This window comes from Ursus americanus, chromosome 20, assembly GCF_024610735.1.
Source record: "Ursus americanus isolate L20-20 chromosome 20, mUrsAme1.1.p, whole genome shotgun sequence".
NCBI lineage: Eukaryota > Metazoa > Chordata > Mammalia > Carnivora > Ursidae > Ursus > Ursus americanus.
The window spans coordinates 28,753,589-28,766,058 of record NC_142146.1 but is presented as its reverse complement, the minus strand read 5'-3'; the positions used below and the strand labels follow the sequence as shown (position 1 = coordinate 28,766,058).

The following is a 12,470-nucleotide window of genomic DNA, read 5'->3' as shown; positions in this document are numbered from 1 at the left end:
GAGATTTCTGATTTGGGATTTGACTCTTAGCAGCCTCTTCTCTATTTTCCAAAGGGGAAGGATGAGAGCTTCAAATCCGGCCCTAGAGCAGGAGCCGCTGTCAAGGACCCTCTGGTTTCAATCCAGCCAAATTCGAGCTTGGAGCCATCCGAAGAGCACCTGGGGCTGAGTACTGAGGTAGAGTAGGCCAGCAACAAATGTTCTCAGATCCAATATTCTCCTTCCGTAATAAACATTACACCCAGTGGCAAAGTGTATTTTCCGACGATGGCCACAAAAATCTCTCTCCCACATGATCTTCTAGAGCTTTGTCACCTCTTTATCAAGAGATGGAGCCCCTTGTCCCACCCCTCGAAGCTGTGTGAGTTCACATCTTCTTTGTAATCAATAGAAGGGGACAGAAGTGCAGTTGTGTCTTCTGAGGCTAAGTCAGACAAGGCCAGTCAACTTCCCTCTTGCTTGCTGGAACACCAGGCTGGACCCTGGCCTGCCATGTAAGCAGTCTGACTGCTTGGAGGCAGCCATGCTGGGAGGAAGTCCCCTGAGACTACGAGACTATGTGGATGGAGAGAGATGCCTGGCCAGCCCCCGGCTGCTCAAGCTCCAGCCTCTATCTGACTCCAACCATGAAAGATAAAGCGATTGTAATTCTAACCCACTGAGTTATGGGATGATTTGTTATATGACAATAGTTACTGGAAAACACCCTTTGGTGTTTTGGTGTCCTAGACACCTTATGCTCACAGAGATTCAATTACTCTCTCTCCCTCCCCTCTTCTCGAATAGAAAATTTAGATAGCTTACCATCTATTGCATAAATAAGAAATGATTCAAGTTAGCTCTAGAAGCTGAAAAAAAGCTTTCTTTTTAAGAGAGAGAGCGCGTGCATTGGGGGGTGGAGGCGCAGAGGGTGAGGGAAAGAGAGAATCTCAAGCAGGTTCCATGCCCAGCACAGAGCCAGATACGGAGCTCAATCTCACAACCCTGAGATCACAACCCTCTTACACAATTTTGGGAATGCTCTTAAAACAAACAACAAGCAAAATTAGAAAGAAAAAAAAGAAACCAAACCAATTTAGAAAACCAATCACGACAAATCACAGCTTTAAAAAGCTGGACCACAAACATGACAAGATCCAGGAAAAATTACAGAAATGACAACAAATTACCTGGCACACCTTTTTAATATTCTTTCCTACTTCTGGGGGGTTGCGTGTTCTTTTATTTTCTACTATCATTTTCAATACAGTATGAGGGAAATTAATCTAGTCTGGAAGGTCAGGGCCAGAGAATGTTTCCTTCAGGAAGTGACATTAAAAGTCAGGGTCAGAGTTATGGAGGCAAACCTGCCTGCGGCAGGAGAGAGATGAGGGAGGGTGGAGGGGCCGTGGCTCATGCGTGAAAGGGAGTGGGAACTGGTCCTCAGTAAGCCTGAGATCCACATGATTTTCTTAGCTCTGGCAGATCGGAGGATGAAAAACTTAAGAGATGATTAAAATGCAGGGAACCCCTAGTGCTGCCCCTGTTGGAACAAAGAAGAAGCATGAGCGCCAGGCTTTTTTAAAAATCAGTCGTCTTTGTGACACAGCACCACTGCCACCTCTCTTGGAGAGCTGCTCCTTCCCCAGATCTGCTTCCGACTCCACACTGCAGTGTCGGGTGGCCTGGCTGTGGGAGGGGCCCAGGGGGACACCAACACAGTCCACACCTGCTCAGTCCACACCTGCTTGGACCACACCGGTTCAGTCCACACCTGCTCCGTCCTCACCTGCTCGGTCCACACCTGCTCAGTCCATACGTGCTCGGTCTACACCTGCTCGGTCCACACCTGCTGGGTCCTCACCTGCTCAGTCCACACCGGCTCGGTCCACACCAGCTCAGTCCACACCTGCTCAGTCCACACCTGCTGGGTTCTCACCTGCTCGGTCCACACCAGCTCGGTCCACACCTGCTCGGTCCACACCTGCTCGGTCCACGCCTGCTCGGTCCACGCCTGCTCAGTCCACACCTGTTCAGTCCACACCTGCTGGGTCCTCACCTGCTTGGTCCACACCGGCTCGGTCCACACCTGCTCGGTCCACACCAGCTCGGTCCACACCTGCTCAGTCCACACCTGTTCGGTCCACACCTGCTGGGTCCTCACCTGCTCAGTCCACACCGGCTCAGTCCACACCTGCCTGGTCCACACCGGCTCGGTTCACACCTGCTTGGTCCACACCTGCTCTGTCCACACCTGCTGGGTCCTCACCCGCTCGGTCCACACCAGCTCGGTCCACACCTGCTTGGTCTACACCTGCTTGGTCCACACCTGCTGGGTCCTCACCTGCTCGGTCCACACCGGTTCGGTCCACACCTGCTCAGTCCACATGTACTCAGTCCACAACTGCTCAGTCCACACGTGCTCAGTCCACACCTGCTTGGACCACACCGGCTGGGTCCTCACCTGCTCTGTCCTCACCTGCTCGGTCCACACCTGCTGGGTCCTCACCTGCTCAGTCCACACCGCTCGGTCCACACCTGCTCAGTCCATACCTGCTCAGTCACACCTGCTGGGTCCTCACCTGCTCGGTCCACACCTGCTCAGCTGGGCTCTGCTTGCATTTTCTCTTTGGGGGCTGGAAAGCTTAAGCCCTTCCACAACTGGACAAATTACCCCACTATTCTTCTGGAAAAGGTCCTGCATCCACCCCTGAGTCCTTTCCTTGTTTCTTTATAAGTTTTTTAAAAAAGATTTTACTCATCTATTTGAGAGCAAGCGTGATAGATGGAGGAGCAGAGGGAGAGGGAGAAGCAGACTCCCTGTGCAGTTTGAAGCCAAAATCAAGAGTCGGATACCCAACCAACTGAGCCACCCAGGCGCTCCTCCTTGTTTCTTTAAATCTGGGGGGCTGGGTTTCTGTAAACTCAAAAGATAAAACATTATTTTTTAACTGGGGATGTACTGGATGGTGACTAATATAACAAAATAAAAATTATAAAAAAAACAAACATTATTTTTTAATTAGTCACTTATAAACATAGATTGCATACATATTGCAAAAGATCCAGACAGTATGAAAAAGCCTAAAGAAAAAAAAATTCAGAATTCCTGTCATTTATTTCTAGTTTCATCATTTTGTGGTCACACAATGTGATATGTAGTCTGGTCATTTTGGAGAAGTGGTACAAGACTGGAGAGAGTTTATCGAGGTTTTACAAGGCCCGATATCTAACTTACAAAATGCTTCCTGGGTCCTGAAAGGTATATAGTCTGCCTCGGGTTAGAGTTCGACCTTTATCTGTTAGGCAGAGTCATTATTTTGTTGATCTTTGTCCCTACGCTTCTTTACTTGGAGTATGGAGATAATAGTAGCTCCATTTCAAGTGGCTGCTCTAAGGAGTAAGCGTGTTAATATATGAAAAGACCTTGGACTAGTGCCTGTCCAGCAGCAAGGGCTGGCAAGTGTGTTCGCGGTCTCCTGCAAACATTCTGGCGATTCTTCCTCGTGTTTCCCATAGATCTGACTGTATGTAATCTGAAATTCATGACGATATGTGATCACTGTGGCCAATCTCTTCATCAGTTAAAGAGTTCTTAGTCCCGTCCAATGCTTTTGATATTGATATTAATATTATGACAATTATTTACTTTTTGACTGCGATTGCCTGGTATCCTTTGCCCATCTTTTCACGTTCAGTCGGAATCATACTGCTCTGGTATGTCCCTTGAAATAGTAAAATTTCATGTTGTTGATCCAACCTGCGGTCGTTATCAACGTCCGCAACCACACAGCACCATTCGTTTCCCCAGTGAAACTAGCATAATTTTATGCTTCTTTCCATCTCCTCCCTCTTAGCTTTTACTAGAATGATCTACAATTTGGGACAAGGATATTCATCCAGTTATTTCTTACTTTATTTTTACATTATACATATTTTCTTTCAATCAGTAGCATTCGTATTACTTTATACCCATCGTGAGCGCCATCACTTAGTGCTAAGTTTGTAGAGAAGAGGGGCTGCTGCTCACGAGTGTCTTACACAATTTCCCCATTGATGAGTGCTTTGCTTTGATTCATCTTGTAGACTAAGAACATCTTTGTTGTTTTCCAGTTAGACTATACGGGTAATACACGTGCTTTTGCATTTGAGTATCAGTTTGGGGAGATAGGAAGTTTTTTCTACTGTAAGTGACCTAATTTTCCTGCCTTGCCAATGTCCTTGAAATGAAGAACAGCACCCTGCTGTTGTTTGTCGGTTTTTACCTTTTTTCCCTGCTCTGAACACGGAGTCCCTGCCAACCTGCAGGTTTGGACCTCCTTTAGTTTAGGAAGGGTTTCTTCTCGTTTCCCACAATACTGTTCACTTTCCATGTGTGCTGCCTGCTGGTATTTAAGGCTTTATTATTTGGACCAGCATGAGGCTCACAGCAAAGCTGAGAGGGAGGTACACAGTTCCCCACAGGCCCCCAACACACCACAGCCTCCCCCATGACCAACCCCCCACCAGTGGTGCGCTTGGACCCAAAGTCCAGAGTTGAGTGGTACGTTCTATGGGCTGCCTGTTCATATTTTCATTCTATCAATTAACAGTACTCTGGATTTCCATTGCGTGGTCTCTTCACCTCCTGCCTGCTCTCTGGTCACTTTCCTTGTTTGGTCCTTGTTGTGTTCTGGGAGGTTTTCTTAAGCTTGCTCTTGACATCGGTGGTAGCTACTTCCAGTGTGGGCGGCGCTCTTCGCTGTTCTAGTGTAATTCTGAGCTACAGGAGAGATCTGTCTCCTTAAATCCCTTCTTTGGTGCTGCCGCCTGCTTCTCATCTTTCACCTCGTTCCAGGGTCCATGTTTTCCTTATTCCCTGAGCAAACACTGCCTCTGTTTGTTGGAATAAATCTTCCAGAGCATGTTCTTTATCATTTACATCCGGGTCCCTTTCATGTTTTTTAACAGACCTCATGTTACCATTTCCTGTTTACTTAATTAGAGGCAATTCTTCTATTCTTTGGCCCTCAGACAAGCATGGGGCCACTCACCAGCTCACCCTGCCCTGTTTACCTGGCTTTTGCCTACTCACCGCCTTGGAACTGGTCCTAGACAAGAAGAGGCTGTGCATTTTGTCCTTGCGGAGGGCAGGGGGGGGGGGCTGTGGGGAATAGCCATCCTCACTGGGGCTTTTCCAAGGGCTCTTTAGAATTATTGAAAGCCCCACCCAGGGGTCATCTTCCTCCATGGAAGGAGGGGTGTCCTCACCACTGCATCAGCTGGGAATGCCTACGGAGAGTAACAGAACCCATGGGGAGTGGGGGAACGACCTGGGTTCGGGACATGGGTTCGCATTTCTGCATCGGGCGAGCTGAGCACTTTGGGGAAAAGCCTGTACACAGACTCCCTCCAGTCTGTTATATGAGGAGATTCCTTTGCAGGTCCTGTCCTTCCCTGTACCCCACTGTTGCTTTGCCGACAAGGCAGTTTCTTTCTTTCTTTCTCTTTCTTTCTCTTTTTTCTTTCTTTCTTTCTTTCTTTCTTTCTTTCTTTCTTTCTTTCTTTCTTTCTTTCTTTCCTTCCTTCCTTCCTTCCTTCCTTCTTTCTTTCTTTCTTTCTTTCTTTCTTTCTTTCTTTCTTTCTTTTTCTTTCTTTCTTTCTTTCTTTCTCCTTCCTCCCTCCCTTCCTTTTTAAGATTTTATTTTTTTATTTGAGACAGAGAGAGCACAAGCGGGGACGAGGGTCAGAGGGAGAGGGAGAAGCAGACGCCTCACTGAGCAGGAGCCCGATGTGGGGCTTGATCCCATCCTGGGATCACGCCCTGAGCCGAAAGCAAACACTTAACTGACCGAGCCAGCCAGGTGCCCCTACAGGGTGGTTTCAACTCTCTGCCAGGCTGCCTTTACCACTGGAGGGAACATGAGCTTCCATATTCAGGCAGAGTCGGATACAAAGTAGGGGGGCTAGGGGAGATGAGGCCACATGGTTTCTCTTTCAGGGAGTTTTCTGTGGCCTTAATTCCAGTGGTTGTTTCTCTTTTTCCTCTGCCCTGACCATGCCCCCAGCCCCTCGTCCTCAGAATTGTGTTTTAAATAGAATCCCCTCACTCCCTGCTCTTCTGCCCCTCTGAGCTAGGTCAAGGGCCAATGTCTGTTAGTTTGACTCAAATTCTGATGCCATTCACTAATTTCATCACAGATAAAATGTTTATTCCTCTAATTTTTTTTTCCTATTTTGTCTGCGTGAGGTAGAAAGCATGGAAAAAAAATGTTTTCTCTGCAATAAACTGAAACTCTCAGTTAACATCCCTCCCCACTTCTCTACCTCTGCCTTCCTGTTTCCCTTAGCAGCATCCGAGGACCCGAGTAACTGGGAAGGACCAGCTACTCTTCCGTCAGATGTTTCTGCTTATAATAGGTTTGCCAGAAACTTGATAACTGAGTAAGACTTTGGCTCAGGACAGCCTGGGGCCCAGAAGTGTTAACTCAGCACCAGCAGCCGCATAATCCAGGAAAAAGCACAGAATTGAGAAGTGTGAACGTGGAGCTAATTCTGCTGAGAAAGGCGGAAATATCTCTGGCAGAGGGTGGGGGGCTGGGAAGGCAGCCTGGGCCACTCAGCTTCCCAGAGACAAAGGCGCTAACAAGCAGGAGCGAAACATGGCCGGCATCAGGTACCAATAAATAGTGCTGGGCGTGCCTCTGTCTCCACTGCTGCCTCAGTGAGCCCTCTCCCTAGGAATCATAAACCCAGTGTTTCAGATAAGGAATAGGTCAGGTGCTGGCTGACAGTCGTGCAGCAGCTAAGGGGACGGGGCGAGGACCGCTGGGAAGGCTGCCGTCTTCTCCACCTGATGGCTGGTTTACCAAGGTCAAGGAGATCCCGCGTGGGCAACCGTACCCAGGTGTCCTCATCCAGCAGGAGGCTGGCAATGGATGAGAGAGGGAGAAACCAGAGGGAGAAACTTGCAGGACCCCTGGTCTGTCCGTGGCCTGGAGGGACGAGGCGAGCGACATGCACTCAAGCCACGGAACGATGGACACCTTGAGACACTGACGGGGAGGATATGCGTGTGGGAGGACACAGGAAGGCCATGGATCCTCCCCCTCAGCATCACCAGAGACTTACTAAAATAAGGAGACTGAGTAGGAATAAAAAAGTAGGCCGACGACTGAAGTGCCAGGAGGCGCGGAGACAGGCTGCTGGAACGCTCGAGCAGAGGAGATGCGCGACCGTCAAGGGGCTGCATGAACACGGGGGAGGCGCAGTCAGACTACACCCAAGAACGTGTTCCGGGAGGACCTGCCCAGGCCCCATCTCTACAGCTGCTCCCCACCTCCAGCCCCTTCCAGGGCCAAGAACCGCCATGGGACCACACTGCTCCCCACTGTCCCTCCAGACCACTACTCACCCCTCCCTTGTGCAAAAGCCTGTCTGTCTCCTTGGAGGCTCCCGCTGCCCTGCCATGTCCACTGTCCCCTCCTGGCAGCTGTCGCTGGCCTCTAGGTCACTCCTGTTGTTCACTAAGGACGGTGGTTCCTAGTTCGCACTACCTTCTCCAACATCTGTGTCTTGCTTCAGCACACGGACCTCGAGGACCCTGATGACCTTGACTTGACCTGTGACGGCTCCACCTTTCAATTTCAAAAGCATCCCTCTCTGGCTCAAATATGCCTCCCACCGCCCCTTCATGGAGACCTCTAATTTGCTAACCCCCCTGAAGTGCCTGTCTTCATTTCCCTCTGCGTGCAGATGAAACCTCTTGCCCCACAGCCCATCCTACGGTTTCTCCAGGGCAAGCCCTCTTGACCACCCTGCATCTCTCCCTTTCTTGTGCTCCTCTCTACAACCCCAGCTTGGCACAAGCGGCTTCGTCCTCGCTGCCCAACAGCAAGGACGGGAAGACAGCCATATGTGTACACACCCCTGCCCCCCCTGCCGACAAACCTAAAGGCCCAGATTCCTACTCTAAACTGACCCCTAGCTCAACCCTGCCCTGCCATTCTGCTATTTCTCTAACCAACTTGCTTTTCCATGTGCCGTGATGAATAACGACTTCGTACCTTCTGGGAACACCCTCCACCCACACCCAGCCGATCGATCTCATTTCATTCCAATCAAGACAGTCCAGCTCCATCATCCCACCACAATCTAGCCCTCCTCAACCTCTTTTCTTTCCTCTTCCTCTCCCTGAGCCCCGTGATGTGCAGCACTGTCCCTCTTCCTCTCAGAGGCTCCATTCCTCCTCTTTTTTCATGGACTGTGCCCTTTCAGCACCGCCTCTCTCTACTTTGGTCCCATCAACACACTCACGCTCCGTCTCCTGCCGGAAATGCTGCCCTTGACTCTGCAGCCCTCTGCAGGGATCAGACCGTTTCTCCACACCCCTTTAGGACCAACTGCTCCCTTTGTCTGGTCCCCTGCTACCCACCCACCCAATTCCAGTCTGCCTTCCACTCCCCTCCCACCCCTTCCTGAAACTGCTCCCCTCAAAGTCACCAAAAACCTCCTGCTACGAAATCCAGGAACAGACAGTTCTGCTCTCATAAGCACTTGGCAGAGTTCACTGTCTTAAAGCAGCTTCCTCGCAACTCCTCGTCCTCTTCAACATGGCCTGCTCCTTCTCCTGAATCTGGAGACCCAGGCTTCCTCAGGGCCCCATCCTGAGCCCTCTTCTCTTTTTTTCTCTCCCTGCCTGACCTCATCAGACAAACTGCCATACCATCTTTATGCAGACGACTACAAATTTTTGTCTCAACCTGCCCGGAATGACCTTGATTCTGTCCCCTGCACAAACTTCTCTGCCCCCATCCAGGCTTTCCGTCCATCCACAAGTTGGATAACTTAAGACACAAACCGAAAAGTCATCCTTGAATCCTCTTTTCCCTCACCTCACCCCACACTCAATCCATCAGAGTGCCTGTCAGTGATGCCACCGACACCTCTCTCAAATGCATCTACTTCTCCCCTCCTCCAGCAGTGGCTCAGACCACCACCATCTCCCAGGTAAGCTACTGTGGCAGCCTCCCTCAGCTCCCACTCTCTCTCCTATCCCCTTCCAGTCCACGCTGCACACACCACCAGCCCCGGCCACGCCTTGTGAGGTGCCATCTGGCTCCTGCCCGCCTCTCCAGCGTCCTCTCCCCTTGCTTACTGGAGCCTAATGACACTGGCCTTCTCCCATTTCGAGACCATGCTCTGGTAAATTAAAGATGACTGCAAATTCTTTGCTTATCCCTCCGCCACCCCAATCGAGAAACAGAGTTTAATTCCCCTACCCTTGATGCAGGACAATCTGCCGAGATTCCTCCTCAGAACCTCAACACGTGCTACTCCCAGGAATAATACCTAGAAAACTCTTCCCACACTCCTACCTGGTACTTCTTCCTTATCTTTCAGCACACATGCTCTTCAGAGAGGGCCGGCCCTTCCAGACCACCTTAGCAAAAAGTAAAATATGTCAAGGCGAGACCTGTATCAATCTTTTATGTCCTTCTTAACACTGACATAAATGAAACAAATAAACAGGCCTCATAATTAAACTGATTACTTATCGTCCTTTCTAGAGCAAGCGTTGACATATTATTGCCCTCAGGCTGGCTACCTCCTTTTATAAAGTCAGTTTTACTGGAACACAGCTAAGCCCATGATGTGTTGTTCATTGCTACTTCTGAAACAAAAGAGCCAAGCAGAGGCTACAAAGACCACGTGGCCCACGAAGCCTGAAATATTTGCTATTTAGCCCTTTAACCCGGTGGAGAGCAAGAGTTGTGCTCTCTCATCCCTAGATCTCCAATACCTCAGATAGGTTATTTGTCCAAAAAACTGAAGGGCCTTGAGGCTCAGCTATAAGCCCTTCTTTACCTACAGGCTCTTTTGGTCAGGACAGGGCTAGACCAGGGCTGGGTCCATTCCCTTCTGATGTCCCCAGTCTAAGGAGTCCCAGATGACAGCTTTGGAGGAGATGCACCAGGACTCCAAAGGCTCAAGTCCAAGGAGACCAAGCCATTTTTTCTCACCTCTTCTGCTCAGTTTCAGAAGAGGACAGGAGGTTGGTTAGGACCCTCTACCACCTTTCAGGGGTATTTGCTTTTGCCAACACCCAGGCAAGGATCTGACCATTTTTGGGGGGAAAGGGTCCTCTGCTTCTCTGTCCTCTCCAGCAAGCATGGGCTGGGCTAGACCCTGGAGAACAGCCATATAGGTGTGTGGGCAGAGACGCTCCCCTGGTTCAGAGGCTCCTCCCCAACAAGGAGATGGCTCTGATGACAAGCCAGACCCCACACGTGCTACTTCCCGGCTAACTGCACATGAGGGTTGTGGGGAGGCGTCAGCTTGTATGCGGGCACAGACGGCACATTCACGTGCCTGGGGGCTGCCATGCTGTGTGTGTGCAAACGGACAGAGAGGAGGCCGGCTCTGAGAATTTGCCAGGGCCCCCGGGATGAGCTGCAGATTTTTGCTCTGATGTTGAGAGTTGCTGGGGGGGCCCTCTGCTCAAATATACTGCACATACTTCTTTTAATATGTTATCATCTATCAGGCCCAGGCCCGGAAAAGAAAACCTTCCCCTTCCTGTCTCCCCTCCTTTGTACCAAGATCCTCATCTCGGGTTCCGTGGGTCCACAGAGGGCTGCCTCTAGCGAGGTAGGGTGATCTTCCGGGCTGTAAGAGAACCAGGTTCCACCAGTTCTAAATCCTGGAGGGCTTCCAGCAGCTGCTCCTTGGCAGCTCCGATGAAGGAATTCTCCAGGAAGGCAGGCAGGCCGCCCACACCATCCCGTAGGGTATACAGGGGCACCCGCACCAGGCCTAGCACCTGTGAAAGGAAGGAGACAGGTGACGATGAGATAGGTAGCTCACCCTACACAGATCTTTCCAAATCAGAGGTCTCATCCCTTAGCAGTCCAGCAGACCCAGGCCTGAGGACGTCCATCTTATACCTAGTGGGCCCAGATCTCCGCAAATGACCATGCCATCCAGCTTAGTAAATGCTAATCTCTCCTACATCCCTAAACCTGTTGTGCCTCTTGCCTCCAGGATGCACACCTGGCCCTACACCAGTAGTTCTCAAAAATACTCCAGACCAGCCATATCAGCACCATTTAGAAACTTTTCAAAAATGCAAATTCTCAGGTCCTTCCCTCCTTCTCCCACTGAACCAGAAGTTCTGGGAGTGGGATCAGTAATAAGCCTCCCAGCTGACCCTGATACCTGCCAAAGTTTGAGAACCATCTCCATCACGATCTTCTCCCCTACTCTCCTAGCCTAATGAAAAAGGTTCCCCACAACGTATCAGGCCATATCTTCTACCCAGGAGGGGCCTGGGGTGCAAGGCTTGGCCAAATCAATGGGGAGAAGAGAGATGTGGATAGGTGTGTTCTAGAAAAACAACTGCAGACGCCAGTAAAAGGGGGAGACTACGTTGGCTGTGGCTTGTCAACCAGATGAAAGCAGCCCAGGATCCCAACTACCGCAGGAAAGTGAGGGGGGGATCGGCTTTCGGGGCAGGGAGGCCATGGGGGTGGGGTTCCGGGGCCCGCCGCACCTCCAGCCCGTGGTCCTTGGCGCGCGGGGCGCCCATCTCCACCGCGACCAGCTGCTGGAGCGTCAGGCGCTTGGCGTAGAAGTGGGCCACGATGCGCGCCCCGGGCCCCGCGTGCGAGCTGCGGTAGTCGGCGCGCTCCACGCGGAAGTCGGCTGCGGCCTCGCCCAGCTCCTCGGTCAGCTCGCGGTTCAGCCCGGCCTCCAGACCGCCGTCATGCACGCTGACGAAGCCGCCGGGGAAGCCGAGGCGCCCATCAAAGCGCATCTGCATCTGCGGGAGAGGGAAGCGGGGTCGCCCGGGCGCCCGGACGCCGTCCCCGGAGAAGGGGTAGGGGTAGGGGGAGGGGAGGGGCGGGGCGAGGCGGCCCCTCTCACCAGGACGGCGTAACGGAGCGGGATGCGGCCGAACAGCGTCCCCGGGTCCGGCGCGTATAGCAGCGCGTGGCACGCGTGCCGCCAGCCAGACCCCAGCGCCAGGGCCTCCTCCAGCTCCAGCTTGCGGATCCCGGCCATGGCCCCGCGCTGTCCCCGCCGCAGTCCCGAGGGCCCAAAGAGGGCAGGCGGGCCCGGCTGCAGCCAATCAGGGCGGGGCTTGCAGGCCGCGGGAGCAGGCGCCGGCCGCGGGCCTCGGGGGAACAGAAAGCCTCGTCCGGGTTGGGCCCCGGGCGGGGCGGGGCGAAGGCGGCGTGGCCGGCGTCCCGGGCGCGGAGCGAGGCCGGGAGGTCACACTTCCGTCACAGTGCCGGGCCGCGGGGCTGCGGGAGCCGGCAGGTGGCGGGGCGGGCTCGCCTGGCAGGCTGTCCCTCAGGCCGAGGCCTGCGGCTGGAGGCGGCACGGGGGCGTCAGGGAGCCGCAGCTGGTTTGGTTCGGGTGGCACACGGAGCCCGGGGCTGGGGCTGGGAAGGACTGAGGCCGAGTTGGCTTCGGAGACTTGGCCTGTCCTTGGGCAGTGGGGATGGAAA

The 12,470-nt window shown here is 52.3% G+C and overlaps 1 protein-coding gene across 8 annotated transcripts in view; it reads right to left on the bottom strand.

Annotated features, from left to right (window-relative positions):
* NUDT16 (nudix hydrolase 16) overlaps positions 1-12,125 on the bottom strand; it is a 59,838-nt gene extending 47,713 nt beyond the window's left edge. For 4 of the 8 annotated variants that reach the window (XR_015727866.1, XR_015727867.1, XR_006778487.2 and 1 more), the window contains exons 1-4: positions 11,884-12,124; positions 11,510-11,779; positions 10,557-10,780; positions 9,336-9,400 (exon numbers count right to left, since the gene is read on the bottom strand). Coding sequence is in view for 3 of the 8 variants with exons in the window: in XM_045791759.2 (XP_045647715.1) it covers positions 10,601-10,780; positions 11,510-11,779; positions 11,884-12,021 (588 nt within the window). In the remaining 5 variants the exon portion in view is untranslated. Of the gene's footprint in view, positions 1-2,972; positions 10,781-11,509; positions 11,780-11,883 lie in introns of those variants that run through there. The other 4 variants (XR_006778485.2, XM_045791758.2, XM_045791759.2 and 1 more) reach the window with 4 other exon arrangements.
* Between the last annotated feature and the right edge of the window lie 345 nt (positions 12,126-12,470).